Raw genomic sequence first — 18,962 nt, 5'->3', positions numbered from 1 at the left:
TATTATGAATCCAGAGAGATAAGATTAAATCTCATTGTGCTGATAGGGGGGTGATGGAATTCCATATATAATTAAAAATAAAAATCTGGGACAAGAATTATCAGTAATGGTGACAACAAAATGACTGGAATGTTATAAAGACCTAGATTGCTCATATTCTTCAGGGAAGGAAATCTGCTTATTCATTCAAGCCTATATGTCTTTGCATACCTACCAACGTGGTTGAGGCATAATACTCTCAAAGAATGGTCTTGCAACTCACTCAGTGCAGGAGGCAATCAAGGATGGAAGTTGTAAAGATGCACCAGTTATGATAGGAAATTCACGTGAAAAACCTGCACAGAGACAGGACCTTCTGTGATGTAAGTAACATCACTTGGGGAGCCAGAAACAGCTCCATCTGCCAAACAGCTGGAAATATTTTTAAACTGGTGCTATTAGTTTCAATGGACGGAAGTTGCTGTGAGGTACTGAGGCAAGAATTAATGTTATTAGATTATTTTAAAGAACTTGAACTTCTTTGAATGACTTTGCATTTTAAAACAGTTTGAAAATTTGAATATATCCTATGTTTGAAAATTTGTGAATGACAGAAACATTCAAAAATCTTCAAAGCTTTCAACAGCTTGCTAAGCCAAGGAGACATGCTTTGTGGGAAAGACTTGTTCACTTGTGATGTAATTACTTTGCTGAAGTCCCTGTCAGTGTGCATTACCTTACAACTGAGAATCATGCCAACATCTGTTTTCCGGGAACTGCACAAGGCAAATTCATACTTTTATCACTGATCAGCAGCAAATTTTGGGCTACAAAATCACAATGTGAATATAAGAAATAAGGCCCTTTGCACATCAAGTCCATGCTGGCTCCAAAGCAGAGCGATCGTAGTCGTCTGGCGTCTACTCTCCATTATTTTGCATTTATTTTCTTTCACGTACCAACACAATTCCCTCTTGAACACCAAGACTGAAGCTGAGCTACCTCCACTTTTCCTCCTGGCAATACATTCAAGACTCTAACTATTCACTGGGTAAAATAGTCCTTCCTCATGTCATTTTTGGTTCTTTTACAATTATTTTATTTCATGGCCTCTTATTCTTGAAACCTTCTGCCAACAGAGCAGTTTATCTCCACCCCTTCTTGGTAAAACCCTGCATGATTTCAAGAACCTCTCAGATTTCCTTTCAGCTTACTCTGTTCCAAGGAGAACAACCCCATTTTCTACAATCTATCAACATTACTGAAGTCAGTTGTCCAATTCTCAAGCTGCAGCCAACTCAATATTTTATAAAGGTTCACCGTGACTTTCTTGCTCCTGTATTTTATGCCACAGTCTATAAAGCACAGGATTTTCCCAATTGATTTTTATAACTACTTTCTCAAACTGCCCTCCTAATTTCAATGATTTAGGCACATAAATACTCTTTTCCCAATCTCCCAGAGAACCACGTACTTCAGTTTATATCGGCTCTCCTCGTCTCCAAACACTTCACATTTGTTTACGTCGTATCTTGGTCTGTCTGCTGCACAGTGCTTTTCTTTGGATACTATCTACCTGTGGCCTCATTTATATTGTTTCGCCCAGCATAATTATTTACAAAACTGATTTGCACATGCACAGAAGGGGGTCAAAGATATTGAATGTCAATTGCGTCAGCTAAATGCAAACAATTACAAATAATGGGATGCACAGACTACTTGAGTTGAATGTAAAATATTTACCTAAAAAAGTGACTTTCTTGCTTTTACATTTGTCTTTATGTGATGCTCATAGACATTTTAATTTAAAATGTAACACTGAAAGGCAGAGATTTTTATAGCAATAATTCATCAATTGCTATTATTAGAATGACCATGTGAAACCCTAAAAATTCAAAGTATCTATTTTATTGAACATACAATCAATGACAAGGGACAAGTAAGTTTGTTTTGTGCAACTACATTGGTACTGTTGAAATTTCTCCCAGTCGAGTGGATAATTTTCAACTGCCAGAAAAAAATATACTGGATTTTTTTATGCAGTCTAAAATTATTGGAATAAAAATATATTCCAGGTACAGCATCATAAAAAGGATAGAAGAAAATTACCATTAGGAGGCATCAAATGAAACCAGTACAAAATTATGGCCAAAAAATACTATATTTGAAACCAACAAGATAATTTGGGAAATGAATATACAACAGTAGATTTTTCCAAAAGCTATTTCCCTTCCCCAAACAATGACAATGCATGCATTTAAATGACAATTTAAAAAGAGCAAATATGCTTTTAAACATTGCAGGTTAAGATTATCTAGCATGAATTAAATATATGTCCCACCAGAGTTTTCACCACATCGGCACTTAAAAGATTCTGGCACTGTAACAAAATGACGATACATACTGTGTTTCACTATCCTGTGCAATTTGGATCTCATCAGCTGTACAATATGTTAGCGAATTGAATGCCCAACCATGATACCATATTTAAATTCTCAGAAACATCCATTATCTCCTCTGGAAGTGCCAACATGCTGAAGTTCTAGAAAGACCAATTGACAGAGCAATGGTGAAACAAAATAAATGAAGGTTATCGGTATGCCAAATGAACGCACGGTGTTTTACATTTTGCTCAAATAAAAAAGTTGAGGGTATTTCAACAGTAAACCATGCAGCTGGCCATCTTCATTGTATTATACACAGCGTACCTAACTTCATTTATTCATTCGCAGTTAATGACATGAACTAGTAAATGATAATTAGTTGCATGAATTAGTTCTACTTCATATTGATGATATAAAATATCTTGATCCTTTCATAGGAATTAGCAATACTGCATTGGTCCCTCTGGTGCATTACCAGTAGATTAAGAACTGTCATCTAACTTTCAAATTGTAACACCCAATACAGCACATATACTTCAGCAAAGGCAAAAGGTCATCTTCTCTCTCAGGCTTCGGTTTTGAGGCACAAAGTTCTTAACGCCACTTTCATAAGGCATGAAACACAAATTTCGAATGTATTTACTGGTAATTCATACATTCGGTTCAATATAAACTGTGACCAATCCTATAGCAAACACTACAGATAATTGGATCAGCAAATGATATTCCCTAGAATACAATTTGATTTTTAAAACACTTTGTAACTTCAAAGGATTTCTCCAAAGCACATTATTTTCTTTCACACATGATGATGAGAAGAAATGGTGCAGCTAGTTTTTGTTCATTTCATGGTGAGACATTTGACTAAACTTTCTAGGAAAGGAAAGACTTTGTCAAAAGGAATTATTTGATCAGAGACCTTTTGTGATGTATATTAATCAGACCACACTGTATGATTATTATCTTTACTTCCAAAATGACATTTCAAATCCGTAGCTGAGAAAGAAACTGGCAAAAATTTACATTCACCTCTTAAAAAAGTAAATAATGTTATTCCAAAATGTGAATTAGCTATATGATTTACAATACAATTACATAGAAACATATCAATGCAGCACATTTAATCTGCCAAAATTATCACAAAGCCAATATGTGTACGTCACACACGTGCATGCACGCATATGCGTGCACGCACACACGCACACGCAAATGATTACAACATACATAATTACACTAAACCTACAGCCAGGTTTTTTTGTACAAATTATAGGAATTTTGTCCATTAGTACATTAATGCATTTTGGGTGGAGGAGCAGGAGCGAAGGGAGACAATCACTGACCATTAACTTTGGTACTCCATAACAAAAAAAACTACCATTTTGAAGCATAAAACCATGCATAAAGGCATTCCACCTTTGACGATGGCCAGTGCAGAAACTTTAAAATTAACTAACCTTGACCTCTTTGAAGTTTCTGAGCTATCACCTCAAAGATTGAAAAATCTTAAAACTAACAAGTTAAAGGAACACGAGACATTCATTCAAATCTCTCCTCTTCAAACATTCATCAATTTTTGTTTAAAGCCCAGGCCTCAGAATTTTAAAAGTCTGTCCATAGTTGGACAAAAGTAATAATACAGGTTCATTTTCCAGCAAGTTAGGGCAAATGGAACCATTTTGGTTTAAAATTAAGGATCTTACAAGATTTTTATCAAAACATGATTACAGTACCTTTTAACATATGTGTAAAAAAGTTAGATACAAAATTGGTCATGGACACTGAGCAGCTTATGTTAAAGAATAGTACACAGGTAATGGCAAATATTATACAATGTGAAAAAAGCACCAGTTTTTTCTCATTTATTTTGGCATGTCAAACAAATTTTTAGGAGATCCAAAGAGCCAACGCTGCAATGTTATTTGCATGCTGTTTATCTTCTACTCAAGTGCTATTACTGTGTTTCAAACCACATTATTTTTGGCATCTTGAGGAAAGCAATTCTTATCTATTAAAATTCAAAATTAGCAAAACAAATAAGACAGAGTGGCAATATTAAAATGCTCCTTACTAAAAGCCAAAAAGTAACAATTAAAAGTTACACTGGAGCAAAGTATGGATGTCAATGATGTCTCCAGATACAGTCCTAAGGAAGAAGACCTATGTAGATATTGCAAAAATCAGTAAATATAGTGTATATGACATTTTGTTTGGCATCTTTCCATAAAACAAGTTTAGTAATAGCAATAGAGTGGCACATAATAAATAGAATTCAAACCCCATATATTGTTTTACAAGTACGCAACATTCTCAATATTGTATTCTTACCTACATCTATCCATGTTTTTTTGGAATCAGTGTGGTAACATTTATAGTTGAGTCATGATGGCAATCAACTATTGCTTAATGATCTTCCATCTTTATAGCTTAAAGTGAAGACAAATTGTTTAGAATGAAACTTTATGTTTAAATTATACTTATGTAATTTAAAATTCACAGGACCAATCCTTCTCGCCCATCAGAAAAGCAGTACAATTATTATCATTGACAGCTTGATTTCCACCAAACATTACCACAGTAACTGTGTACCACAGAGTGTCATGAGGAACACATCATAAACAGGACATTGTACCTCAAATATTTCTTCGGGGAGTAGGAGAAGGGGGAAGGGATGTGCTTAGAAAAGCAAAAAACCCAACCCTTTTGAGTGCAGAAATGGGAATTTATAGCGAAAATTGAAAATTTTGCATGAACTCACAAAGTTTTGCCTAAAAAGTAGACTGGTGCCACAAACGTGTGTCAGCATCTTTGCCCATTTTTGTTAAATAAAATCATAATATTTACTAAGACTCTGTGGAAGTACAGAGTCCAGGATAGCAATAAATTAGAATTATGCAAATCATTTTCACAGATAATACAGTTACTCTTATTTATTTTTAGGCCAGTTAATATACTAGACCAGGTTATATTCCTTCAGGTTTAACTGTAGGATAGTGTCCTTGACAGCAGCAAAGACAAACCGTATATTTTCAGTATCCGTGGCACATGTGAAGTGAGAGTAGATAATTTTGTCACTATCAGGATTCAGGTCCACAAACATCTTCAGAATAAACTCCCTTGCTGCTTGTGCATCTCGCTGTGGTCCTGTTAATGAGATAATTGGAGAGGGCACATGGTTAGTTAATTAAATGTTTCTTAAATAGCCTTATTAAAAGTCATCACATACAGATGTTACAGGAATGTGGATTAACTAGAACGTAACTTTGCACCAACCATAGAAGCCATGCACACAGTTCATATTTCCAAACTGACAGAGCTTTTAAATGATCTGAAAGAAACTCATTTTGTTTCTGCATAAATAAACTACTTAAACAAGTTTAAAAAACACCCATTAAAATATTCATCTTTTCTATGACAACAGATGGTGAAAAGAGCAGTTGGTTTAGGATGAGACTCCAGTGCAGTACCGAGGGAGTGCTGCATAGACAGAGGTGGCATTCTTTGGTTTTAAACTAAAACCTGGTATACCCGCTCCTTTGGTGTATGTGGTTATTATAGATACCACCCTACCAGAAGAAGAACTGAGTGGGGTGCTCCCAAGTTTCTGATGAAAGCTTATGCACCGGAAACCATAACCCTGTTTCCCTCCCCATAGAGGATACCTGACCTGCTGAGTAGTTCCAGCATTTTCTGTTTTTATTTCTCTTCTACATACCTCAATCTTTTGCCATCCCTCAATCAACTCTACCAATACCAAATTAATAGATCATTTATAAGGACACAAAGAATCTCAGTTTTGCCTCAAGGCAGAAACAAGGAGATAAGATTACAGCTTATACTTGTTAGAGTTCACACAGAACATACTGTGAACATTTTAGAGAATGTCTTTAGAAGGGATACAAAAACAATCTAAAGAATGCAATGTGAAAACATCAAGATCTAATCAGGGATGGGATGTTTCAGTTGTAAAGAGAAAATTGATAAGTGGAGCTCTATTTCACTAGAATGGAAAAGATGATTTGATAGAAGTCTTCAAGGTTACTGAGGATTTAAGATTAAGTGATGATAGATTACTTCCACTGATTATTGAGATTGTAATGAGGAAGGTGTGTGTGTGTGTGTGTGTGTGTGTGTGTGCGCGCGCACGCGCGCGCACAGAAGCATATTTTTAAAGAAGCAAAAATTAGAAGGGAAAGTTACATTAAAAAGGGAATTACCAGAGAGTGGATAGGATTTGAAGCAGTTTGTGAAATACATTTGAGAACTTAGGAAGTTCAGAAACAAAAAGGATTGATCTATCAATATTTTCATGTATCATCCTGAATTAACATTTCCAACTATCACAATACTATTTGTGGATGCCTGCTATGTACAAATTGCCTATTATGTTTCTAGAATACAACCATGACCAGACTTCAAAATAAAGTACTTCATTGGCTGTGAAGTGTTTTGGAATATTCTGACAGGTACATGAACTGCACTATATAAATGCAAAGCTTTCTTTTATATTGGAAGTGAGTAGGACAAATCAAACCATATGAATTATAAAGAAAGACAATGCTACAGACCTTCTACTGCAACCCAGTATTTACATCTGAAGTCCCTATGTCCTGTGCCAGTACCAAATGTTTTTATGCTTGAATACATTTGCGGAAAGGTGTCAAAAATAGATCACCTGTGCGCAAATGATAAAACTATTATTAAGTGGAAGGGTGCCTTTGTTACAGTACAAGTGACCCCCATGTTATGGTGGGGGGGGGGGGGGGTGAATTACATTTCTAGAAAACGTTCCGTATCATGATTTTCTGTAACGCGAGGGTTGCCTCTACTAATGAAGCAGCTGCTTCCTTTCTTCTCTATGGTTTATGACTTGCTCTGTTTACAGTTGAAACAAAAAGAAATGGTCATAATTGATAGGTAATAAGGTATTAAAATAAACCAAATACATAAATGTAATTATTCTTCACTGGGCCCAAGTACAATTATATAAAGGATGTGAATGCTCTGGAGAGAATGCAGAGAAGATTCAAAAGGATGTCGACTAGGATGAAGCATTTCGTTTATGAGGAGAGACAAAATGGGCTAGATTTGTTTTCCTTGGAGTGGAGAGGGCCAGAGGGTATAGGTTTAAGGTATGGGGTAGGGGATTTGAGGAAGATATTTTTTCAGCCAGTGGCCATTTGAAATCTGGGACATATTGCTTGAGGGGATGGTGGATACAGGGACTCTTTCAACATTTAAGAATTATTTCGATAAACACTTGAAATGTCATGGCATAGAAGGGGGTTACAGTCCATGTGCTGGAAAATAGGATTAAGTACAGAGAGGTGCTTGATCAAGTATCTGTATACAACGCTGCAAAGTAGTTTTAACTCAATACATTATCTGCTGTACGAAATTCTATTAAGGCTTTGGAAAAATACAATAACTAGCAATTATACTCTCATGAGCACTCTAAAACACAGCTTTTTACCCACTACCCCTGGCTGCATCAAAACTGCTTCAAGTTTATTACATGAAGTCTCCTGTCTAAGAGGAATTTTATCTTAATTTTTTTTATATCTGTTCTTGGCTTCATTGTTGCAGCTGAGAAGAATATTATCCTTAGAAGGTTGCACAGATGGCTGCTATTTGAAAGTCTCATTCAGTTTTGTTCTAGGTAATAAGAGGTTTGCAAAATGGTTAAATTATATGGTAGAAGGGGATATTTGGAAGCAATGTAGGGAACAGTCTGCATTTTGAATGCCTTTGTTTGAATGCTGTAGGGATACCTGATGTCAACAGCTTCTAAGTACAGAAGTCTTAAGATTCAGCTGCAGTCAATCCTTCCTCTTTAGTAAACAAGACACAAGAATTATCAAATCCTATTAAATCAATGCTACTAAACACTATAAAGGTTTCAAATGATTTTGGTTGTTTGTGATTGTCAAAGATAGTCTATCACAGTAACAACTTAAACAGGCAGTGAAACAGCAGTTGGGGCTTCAACAGATGTCAAAGGCATTCTGTGATTGAAGCCGGCTGCTTGTGCTGAGTCAGCCCCTTTGGTTAACTCTGCAACTCGAGGTGCTGAATGCCAAGGTTCTGGTGTTAGACTGTATCCAGGGCACTATGAGGGAAATGGCACAGCCTAAGGGCAGGTGGACTGTGATCTCTGGGCAGAGGAAGGCTGACCCCACTGTTGCAGACCTGATAAATAAATCTCCTTCAATCTTCTGTGTAGTGATATCTATTATTTCAAAATTGTGGTGCTTTGTTGGGGATCATGAGACAAGCAAATAATAACTCATTTTACCTGGAATATTCAAAATATTTTGAAAGTGAAATATGATGTTTTGTATGCAATACAGGGACTTGTAAATTAAATTTTTCAGCCTTTCTTAAAAACAGAGGTGCCACACTTGATTGACGACTGACCCAGGCAACCTTTGGTGAGAAGACAATGTGTCATGGCAGTAACTCTAGATGGTCTTTATCACAGAAGTAAGTAAACATTGTCATGACCAACCTATTTCTAAGTTAATGCCCCCATCAGGGAAGTAAGATTAGCTTCAGAAGTAAAAGTAATCTCTTGAACTGTGTATAACATATAACCATCCAATAATGAATCTGTGGCTGTACAGATGTTTGTTCATGTATTCTAAATTTTTGAGAACAGTTAACAGAAAAGCAAAAAGGCCACTCATCAGATTTTGTGAAAATACTGCAGTCTTGTGAAGCTATTGCAATAATAACTACTGTGTAAGAGATTTTTCTAAGTTCCTGCAAACTCACTGATTAAAAGAGCTAACTCTAATCATAAACATCATGATATTTGCATACCAAATTAAAGTAAAATTTGGAATTACTGTGACTCCTCAGCAGCTTGAAATATAACTAGGTATTAAAACATCTCAACATTATAATCCTCAAACCAATTTAACAGCTGTTTTCCCTTTTTTTCCCCAAAAGATGCCCATTTTAACCGTGAATAAACCATCAATGAAATCTTAGATATCTGCAAAATATTTCCCTGAGCAATGCACAGTAGAACAAGCTAGTTTAAAATGTTATCTTGAATAATTATTCATCCCAAAGCATCCATGGGAAAGAGTAATCATAATATGAAAAATTTCAAATTGGTTTACATTTCCTTCTCTGGCTTTCAAATACCTAAACAAGCGTGAGGTAACGTGGATGTTTCAAACTCCCTGAGAGGTGCTCGCCAGCAACTGATCAACTGCATGTGTCTGCAAAACCTGCACTAGGTTAGACCAGTCCCAGGCCCAGTAACTCTGTTCATTTAACGGGGAGGACAGGTTCTAAGGGAGGGAGGCGAGTTTCTTGTAATTAACAATTTTTTGAGTCATCTCCATTGTTTTGAAGTATTTTATGGTGTTTTCAAGTTAAAAATGTTTTTAATTTTCTGTTCTTTAACAGTAATATTAATTTTAATAATTTTTGGATGTTTTATGCTATATGTGAATACCCAAGCTACCAGGCCATACCAGATTTGTCTGCTACCTTAAAGCCGAGGAACCAATTATATCATCTTTCCAGTCAGTTAGCTCAGAACCATCTGGAACCATCCTCAAACTTGGTAGTGAGTCCAGCGGCTGAGCAAGAGGCTTGATGTGTGGGCACCTGACCTCCAGCGCTTTCTGTCCCTCCAGACTGAAATGTATGGCACAGAAGTAATGCACATACAGAATTATGAGAGACACCTCATCAGCAGTCCATTTCCAAAATAGTGGTTCCCCTCATCACACCTCCACTCCACCAGCCTCTGTACTCAACAGGCCATCTTCTCTGATTTCTGCCACCTTCAACACATGGCTACTATCAGACACGACTTCCCCTCAGCATTCCAAAGGGACCATTCTTTCCGTAAGTCCCAAGTTCATTCTTGTATCTCAACCAATGACTCCCCTTCCCATGCAACTGTAAGAGATGCAACCCCTGCTCTTCCCACCATCCAGGGACCCAAATGCTCATTCCAGCTGAAGTAGCATTTCACTCATATCTAATACAATCCAATTATTGCATTCAGTTCCCATAATGTGTTCTCCTATATACTGGAGAAACTAAATGCAGATTTGGCCACCACTCTGCAGAACACCTCCAGTACACATGGGTGACCAAGAACTTCCAATTTCCTGTCACTAACTCTCTATCTCATTTTGATCTCTCTCTCTCTCTTCAGTGACTCTTAGCCCAACCCAGGCTCAAGTACCAGCATCTCGTCTTCCAACTTGGCATGTTACAGCCTTAAGGACTCAACACTGCATTCAAAAAAATCAAATAACCAGTCTTTCCAGTTTGCATCAGATCTACTAATTCTGATGAAACATTAGCAACCTGCAACACTAACTCCATGTTTCTTTCATCGCAGATACAACCTGTTGGGTAATTTCAGCATTTTCTGTTTTTTATTTCTGATATCCGGCTTTTGCAGTGGTTTCTTCCTTTCCTATTAGAGAAGCATAACAAATTGAGCACACCCACTAAGCATGACCAGACAGTAACATAGCCATGATGCAAATATGGAACCGAAAAATATAGAGCCCCAGCCTTCAATGTGTTCCCTTCCCTGGATCTGCAAAACCAATCTTGCTGGCTGGTTCTGGACCTGAGCAACAAAAGCCCATGCATTGATGGGACCTCAAACAATATAAGTGAGTAACAAAGGTGGGCCAGTATTTGGTCCACCTACATTTAGAAACATTTTGAACTATTAAAAATAAAACTAATATGTTTAATATTTATTACATGTTAAAACTTAAAGCATTTGATTAATGAAAACATTAAAGCAAAAGCAAATCATTAAATGCTGGGGAACCTCAACTTTGTTCCATCATCAATCTCCATATGGAGTCTAATGGCAAAGCACAGCCAGGAAATCACCAGCAGAATTGGGTAGTGGGTTTGGGACATTGCACTTGTGGGGAAAGTATTGAAACTTACTGGCACCGTGGAGAAAAATGCCAATAGTTCTGCCCATAGAAACCATATGTAGCAATACTTACTGCCACCTGAACATGGAAGTATCAGATTTTAGTGAACAAATGGAGTAGCTGTACATCAGAAATTGTTAAAAATGGCTGTAAACTAATTATAGTCTGCCACAAAAAGATAAACTCCAGATTGTTGCACATTTCAACATTAGATTTGACTTAACACACTGTTTGGAAAATTGGCTAATAAATAGTCATATATCGTTTGACAAAAGGAACAGGAAATAAAATTTATTCTAACATTAGAATCCAAGATTATTTTCTGAGAGCTCCAGAAGTTAATTACTGGCCTCAAATGAGCAAGGACAAAGAGTGATGTGTCTGAAATATATAAGCAGCTTGCAGTAAATAAGCAGGAGGAACCAATTATTAATCACCAAATACAAGCAGTCCCAAGATAAAAAGAGGATGTGATCTGTTGAAAGACTAAATAGTTCAGATAAAAGCAATCCACACAACGGCTTTGCAAATGAGTTTAAGTTAGTCAACGATCAAAGTCAAAGAAACCACACATTCAGATTGAGTTCAAATATTTAATTGGGTCACCAGAGCAGTCAAATGAAAAAGCAAAGCAGGGAAGACTGTTCCAATTGTGAAGCATATTCAGTGCAATACAATTAGTACTGACCAGTTTAGCACACCAAGTGAGGAAATACACAGCTCAGCACCTAAGACTATTTATCCACTAATTCACTTTCTCTGCAACAACTCCAGAGAAGCTGGCTAAAAAAATGTGGAAAAAAAAACTATAATTCAAGAAAAAATATTTATTGACCTGGTGTATTGTCTCTTATTGCCATTATAAAACACGAGGTACAAATTCTGTGGAGTATGTTGCAATGAACACAAAATTGTGTGTTCCTAACAGCAAGTCAAAACTTTCCATTGCCAAGATTTTCACTGTGACATGATGCCCTGAATTTTCCTTGTTAGGGGATAAGCCAACTTTAATTGCAAACAGCTTCAAAAAAAAACTACTTGAAATGATTGAAGCTTATTAAACAATAGAAAACCAGGTACAAATATTGAGAACACTTGCAATTATAGTTTTATATTTCAGATTAGCAACAGTAATCTGCCTCCTGCATTCAGTAGTCCAGATGCGCTGACCCACGGCAGTGCTGTCAGGATTGCTGGTAGCAGGGACAATCCACTGACTTGATAACTGGGAGATTCCACTGAGATCCTGAATCCATGGCAAGCTCAGTATGACAGAAGCTGCATCAATGGAAGGCCGCTCAGAACTTAGATAATCTTCCCTTACCTATTTACTTGTCTTCCAATGAAAGTCTGCAAGTGTCTTCACTTACAGGAGTAATTTCCAGCAGGCCATCTGAAGATTTGGTGGTTGGCAAAACAATTAACCAACACACTATTCTGCTTTTGATGGTAAAGTTTACATTAATTTAGTAAATAACAAACATATAGCCTAAATAAGGAGTAGGGTAGGAATGTAATAATCATGCTAGGATAATTTCATTTAATTTTGATTTTCTTGAACTGTTAACTCTGGAATCTTTCACAGCATATATAGATTTATTGTTGATTTGATACATCAGATCTGCTTTGAGGAGGGAAATGTTTTGATATTTGTATAATTTTGCCTCAACATGAAGTTCTCTGTTAAAAAAATCTGAAGAATTCATCTATTTCATGAAAAACTTGTTGATAGGTTAATGACTCACACTAATAACATGTCCATACTAAGCAACTATTTAATTATGAAGTCTTACAGTAATTCAATCCACAGTTAATTAATTCATGTCTAGTGATGAAGGAATGCCAGCCAAGTTTTTAATCTCTGATCTTTGAATTATTTGACAAAATTTTTAACATCGCTCTGAACTACCAGACCGCTCAGTTTAACTTCTTAATAATGCTGCAGACCCTCCATTGGAGTGATAGTCATCATTTTCTACTGCTTCTAATTAACTAAAAAAAGCAAAGAGCTGAAAGTTTGTGCACATTTTTTTGGTTTCCTCTTTATATTTAACTATTATTCATACAATGGTCACTTTTTCAATGTGCTACTGCCACCTGCAGGATTCGGTTTTCTAATTTGCTTTCCACCAACATTTCTACACACACCCCTTCCACACATCACATGAAAATTATAAGAGTATATATTTCTGCAAATAATCTTATTGGCATGTTATTCCTATTAAATTATCTTAAATGTTTTATATTTCAAAGTTTAGAATAGACCCAGTTTGTAATATGTAAATTCCTCAATTCACCTATAGCCCAGATAGTTGCAATGTTTTGTTGAACAGATTCAACAGATCTGACAGATAATTATCTTTATTTTCATTATTGTTAAATTTTACGTAAATTTACTGAACTGATTGAGCACTAAAATACAAACTATTAATGATAAGGCTACTGTTAATAATTCAATTCAAATCTCCATTGGTATACTACATCTGGGAGAGTTTGACAACAACTGAGCCCTAGAACAGCTAGCAATTATTTTTGTGCAACTGTTACATCAAGCAGACAATAAAATTAAATACTTAAATGTCCCAGGTGGTCACAATATGGCAAGGATGTTTACGGTAGAAATAAGATTGAGGAGATAATTGTGGGAGGAGGTATTTGTGTTTTATAAGATGGAGGAAGTAAGGAGGTATTTGAATTAAATCAAAGAATTTATGCAAAAATTGTTTTGACAGTGATAACTAATGAGAAACAACATGGATCAGCACAAGAAGAGAGAAAATAATGAGGTAAATTCCAGTCAGTGTTGTCAAATTGAATTAGATGACCTTCCCTTAGTTCCAGCTCTTACCCTACAAGTCAATCTGATAATCTTCAACACTTATCTCTGGAGTTCCCCACAAATCTATGCCAGTGAAGTACATAATCCAAAGATATGACATTCGGCTTCACACCTGTGCAGATAACACTTTGCTATACTTACCATCAGCTCCCCTGCCTCCTTCTACCTCCTCACATCCCTGACCATGTATACTTTCCTCCAATTAAACATTCTTAAGATCAAAATCATTGTCTTTGCCCTCCAAGACAAACTCCACTTCCTCTTAACCAATTCCATCTTCTTTCCTGACCACCATCTCAGACTGAACCAAAGTATTTGCAACCATGATACTGCTATGAGCCTATGGTCCCATACGCCTTTCATTATAGAAATTGTAGACTTAAGTCCATCAAAATTGGCCACCTCCAACCTTACCTCAGTTTTCGCACTGCTGAAACCTTTATCCACGTTTCTGGATTCCATAGACAGGAATATTCCTGTGCCCTTCTTGCCAGTTGCTCATTTTCCGCTGGAGATAAAATTCAACTCAGCCAAACCCCTGCTGTCAAAATCCTGAACGAAAACAAGTCTCCCTCTTTGTGCTCACTGACCTACATCAGCTTCTAATCCACCAAACTGATCCTCAAATTCTTATCCTTTTTAAAAACTCTCAATGACCCTTACGCTACCCGGAAATTAGGCTTTACATGAACTCCTTTATATCCCACACTCAGTCTTACTATCATTGTTTGCCATGCTATCAACCATCTATAACACAAATTCTGGAATACTTTCTCAAACCTCTGCTCCATTTTGTTTACATCTTCTCGTAAGTTACCACTTAGAGTGAGCTTCCAATTACCAATCCTAAAATCTCCTACTTTGCCTTAATATTAACTTTTCTCTGCTTGCAGTCACTTGGGAAGATTCCTTATGCTAAATATTGCCATACATGTTGTCAAGGAAAACAGTGGGTGTATTTTACAGCCTTTTGTCAAAAAGGCTGAAAAGTGGCAAACGGAACTCTGAAAAGTGTGATGTAATGTATCCAGGGAGCACAAACAAGGCAAAGGAAAATGCAACAAATGGTGGGATGCCAGGAAATATATCGGTCCTTGGAGTGCATATTACTAAAGGTAACAGAATAGGTGGACAAGATGATAAAGATGATATGTGATACTTTCCTTGATTGACTGAGGCTAGGAATAACAAGAGCAGGAAGATTGCATTCAAACTGTATAAAACACCAGCTAGGTCACCATGCACTGTTCCCATCACCACAAGGCACAAAGATTCACGTTGTTGTTGCTAGGCCAGGAGAATTATAGTTATGTGGAAAGAATAATTAACTTTGGAAATAGAGGCTGAATAAAAATTTTGATTAAAATTACAAGAGGGCAAGATAGTGGATAGGAAGTACTTAATTTACCTTGACAAGAAGGTCAATAATCAGAAAGGGTTTACAGTAATCTAATCAAGGATTAGAAGAGTGTGTTTAGGGGGTTGGAATTCATTGCCGAAAGGAGTAAAGGATTTAAAAGCCTTGAATAAAGTGGGATAATCTGGAAAGCCGTGGGCAGGAAGTTAGAATGGTTTTCTGCTGGTATGGACTTGATGGGCTAAATCGATTTCTTCTATGCTTCAAAACTATGATTCCATGGTGCTATGAAGGTTGATAGTAATATGAGCAAACATTTTATTCAGTGTGTTGTGAGGCTTCTGAATAAACAACTAGAGTTCATAAAAAAAGATCATTTAAAATAAATAAACCAGCCCTTTAACCCCATTTTGCCATTCATTTAGATTACCAATGAACTGCTTCTTTGCTCTTTTTAATCTTCAGCTTTATATCCTTTTGATCTCATGCATACATAAATTTATTGATTTCAGAATTGAATTGATTTACTGCTTTCTGTGACAATATCCATCCTTCCACCAACCTTCCAAAGAAATATACCCTCGCTGCCTCGGTAAAGCAGCCAACATAATCAAAGACCCCATCCACTCAGACATTCTCTCATCTCCCCTCTCCCATCGGGCAGAAGATACAAAAGCCTGACAGCACATACCACCAGGCTCAAGGACAGCTTCTATTCCATTGTTAAAAGACTATTGAGCAAGCCACTCGTACGGTAAAATGGACTCTTGACCTCACAATCTACCTCGTTATGGCCTTGCACCTTATTGTCTCTCTGCACTGCACTTTCTCTGTAACTGTAACATTTTATTCTACATTCTGTTATTGTTTTCCCTTGTACTAGCTCAATGCACTGTTGTAATGAAATGATCTGTATGGATGGCATGCAAAACCAAGTTTTCCACTGTATCTCGGTACATGTGACAATAATAAACCAATTCCAATTCCTAACCTTTTCCAAATAATCTAACTCTAATTTTATTTTGTCTTAGACTCCCCCACAAATGGAAAAAATACATTCTATCTAGCCATCCTCTCAATTCTAAAATGGCAGTCAAATCATATCCTTTTTTTAATTACTATGTACAATTTCTCCTTAATCTAACCCTAGGAGCTCTGGTAACGTTTGTAAATCAGTAATGCCCACCTTCAATGGTCAATCTGGTGTGAGAAGCGAGCGAGCAGAATTGGCCGAGGACTTCCAAAAAGCTACGTTTTTTCCTCACGATTCGGGGATAGACTGCGCAGGCGCGTGATGTCAGACGGTAGCGCGTGAACGGTTTAAAAAGAAGACCGCCATATCCAGCGGGCAGTGTTCAGAGTGGGCAGCGGAGTGAGAGGTAGCAGAGTGATTGGGCTTTGGCTCAACGGGCTTAGGTGGTAATGGGGCGAGGCAAGGTAGGAGATAACTGAGGAAAGGTAGTAGTATGAGTGCAGTTTTCTGTGCTCGGTGTCAGATCTGGGAGGTCCTGGAGTCTCCCAGCCTCCAGGATGGCCACATCTGCACCCTCTGTGTCAAGCTACAGCTCCTAAGGGACCGGGTTAGGGAACTGGAGATGCAGCTCGATGACCTTCGTATGGTCAGAGAGAATGAGGAGGTGATAGAAAGGAATTATAGGCAGGTGGTCACACCGGGGCCACGGGAGACAGGCAAGTGGGTCACAGACAGGAGGGGGAAGGGAAAGAGTCAGGTACTAGAGAGTACCCCTGTGGCTGTACCCCTTGAAAATAAGTTCTCCTGCTTGAGTACTGTTGGGAGAGACAGCCTACCTGAGGGAAGCAACAGTTGTGGTGCCTCTGGCCGGCCTTTTGGCTCAGAAGGGTAGGGAAAGAGAGAGGAGGGCAGTAGTGATAGGGGACTCTATAGTTAGGGGGTCAGACAGGCGAGTCTGTGGACACAGGAAGGAAACTCGGATGGTAGTTTGCCTCCCAGGTGCCAGGGTCCAGGATGTTTCAGATCGCGTGCAAGATATCCTGCAGAGGGAGGGAGAACAGCCAGAGGTCGTGGTACTTATTGGTACCAATGACATAGGAAGGAAAAGGGATGAGGTCCTGAAAAAAGACTATAGGGAGTTAGGGAGGAAGTTGAGAAGCAGGACCAAAGGTAGTAATTTCAGGATTATTGCCTGTGCCACGTGACAGTGAGTATAGGAATAGAATGAGGTGGAGGTTAAATGCGTGGCTGAGGGATTGGAGTAAGGGGCAGGGATTCAGATTTCTGGATCATTGGGGCCTCTTTTGGGGCAGGTGTGACCTGTACAAAGAGGACGGGTTGCACTTGAATCCCAGGGGGACCAATATCCTGACAGGGAGGTTTGCTAAGGCTACTGGGGAGAGTTTAAACTAGAATTGTTGGAGGGAGGGATCCAACTGGAGAGACTGGGGAAGAGGCGTTTGGCTCTCAAGTAGAGAAAGTTTGTAGACAGTACAAGAGGGAGGATAGGCAGGTGATAGAGAAGGGACGTGCTCAGACCGACGGTTGGGATGAAGGCGGATGAGCTTAAAGCTTGGATAAATACGATGTGGTGGCCATTACAGAGACTTGGACGGCTCAGGGACAGGAATGGTTCCTTCAAGTGCTGGGTTTTAGATGTTTCAGAAAGGACAGGGAGGGCAAAAGAGGTGGGGGAGTGGCACTGTTGATCAGAGATAGTGTTAAGGCTGCAGAAAAGGTGGACTCATGGAGGGATTGTCTACGGAGTCTCTGTGGGTAGAGGTTAGGAACAGGAAGGGGTCAATAACTTTACTAGGTGTTTTTTTAGACCACCCAATAGCAACAGGGATATTGAGGAGCAGATCCTAGAAAGGTGTGATATAACAGAGTTGTTGTGATGGGAGATTTTAATTTCCCAAATATCGATTGGCATCTCCATACAGCAGGGGGTTTAGATGGGGTGGAGTTTAAGTGTGTTCAGGAAGGTTTCTTGACGCAATATGTAGATAAGCCTACAAGAGGAGAGGTTGTGCTTGATTTGGTATTGGGAAATGAACCTGGTCAGACCTCTCAGTGGGAGAGCATTTTGGAGATAGTGATCATAATTCTATCTCCTTTACAATAGCATTGGAGAGAGATAGGAACAGACAGATTAGAAAGGCATTTAGTTGGAGTAAAGGGAATTATGAGGCTCTCAGGCAGGAAATTGGAAGGTTAAATTGGGAACAGATGTTCTCAGGGAAAAGTACAGAAGAACTGTGGCAAATATTTCATTGGATATTTGTGTGGAGTTCTGCATAGGCATGTTCCAATGAGACAGGGAAGTTACGATAGGATATAGGAGCCGTGGTGTACAAAGGCTGTAATAAATCTAGTCAAAAGGAAAAGAAAAGCTTACAAAAAGTACAGAGAGCTAGGTAATGTTAGAGATCTGGAAGAGTATAAGGCTAACAGGAAGGAGCTTAAGAAGGAAACTAGGAAAGCCAGAAGGGGGCACGGG

The 18,962-nt window shown here is 38.0% G+C and overlaps 1 protein-coding gene across 4 annotated transcripts in view; it reads right to left on the bottom strand.

The window, feature by feature from the left end:
- Nucleotides 1–1,899: 1,899 nt before the first annotated feature.
- Nucleotides 1,900–18,962, bottom strand: part of LOC127572214 (guanine nucleotide-binding protein G(q) subunit alpha) — a 140,063-nt gene continuing 123,000 nt past the window's right edge. For all 4 annotated transcript variants that reach the window (XM_052019155.1, XM_052019157.1, XM_052019156.1 and 1 more), the window contains one exon: nucleotides 1,900–5,504. In XM_052019155.1, the coding sequence (XP_051875115.1) occupies nucleotides 5,314–5,504 (191 nt within the window). In that variant the 3' untranslated portion in view covers nucleotides 1,900–5,313. The remainder of the gene's footprint in view (nucleotides 5,505–18,962) is intronic.

This window comes from Pristis pectinata, chromosome 7 (genome assembly GCF_009764475.1).
Source record: "Pristis pectinata isolate sPriPec2 chromosome 7, sPriPec2.1.pri, whole genome shotgun sequence".
Taxonomy (NCBI): domain Eukaryota; kingdom Metazoa; phylum Chordata; class Chondrichthyes; order Rhinopristiformes; family Pristidae; genus Pristis; species Pristis pectinata.
This window is presented reverse-complemented; position numbering and strand designations above follow the sequence as displayed.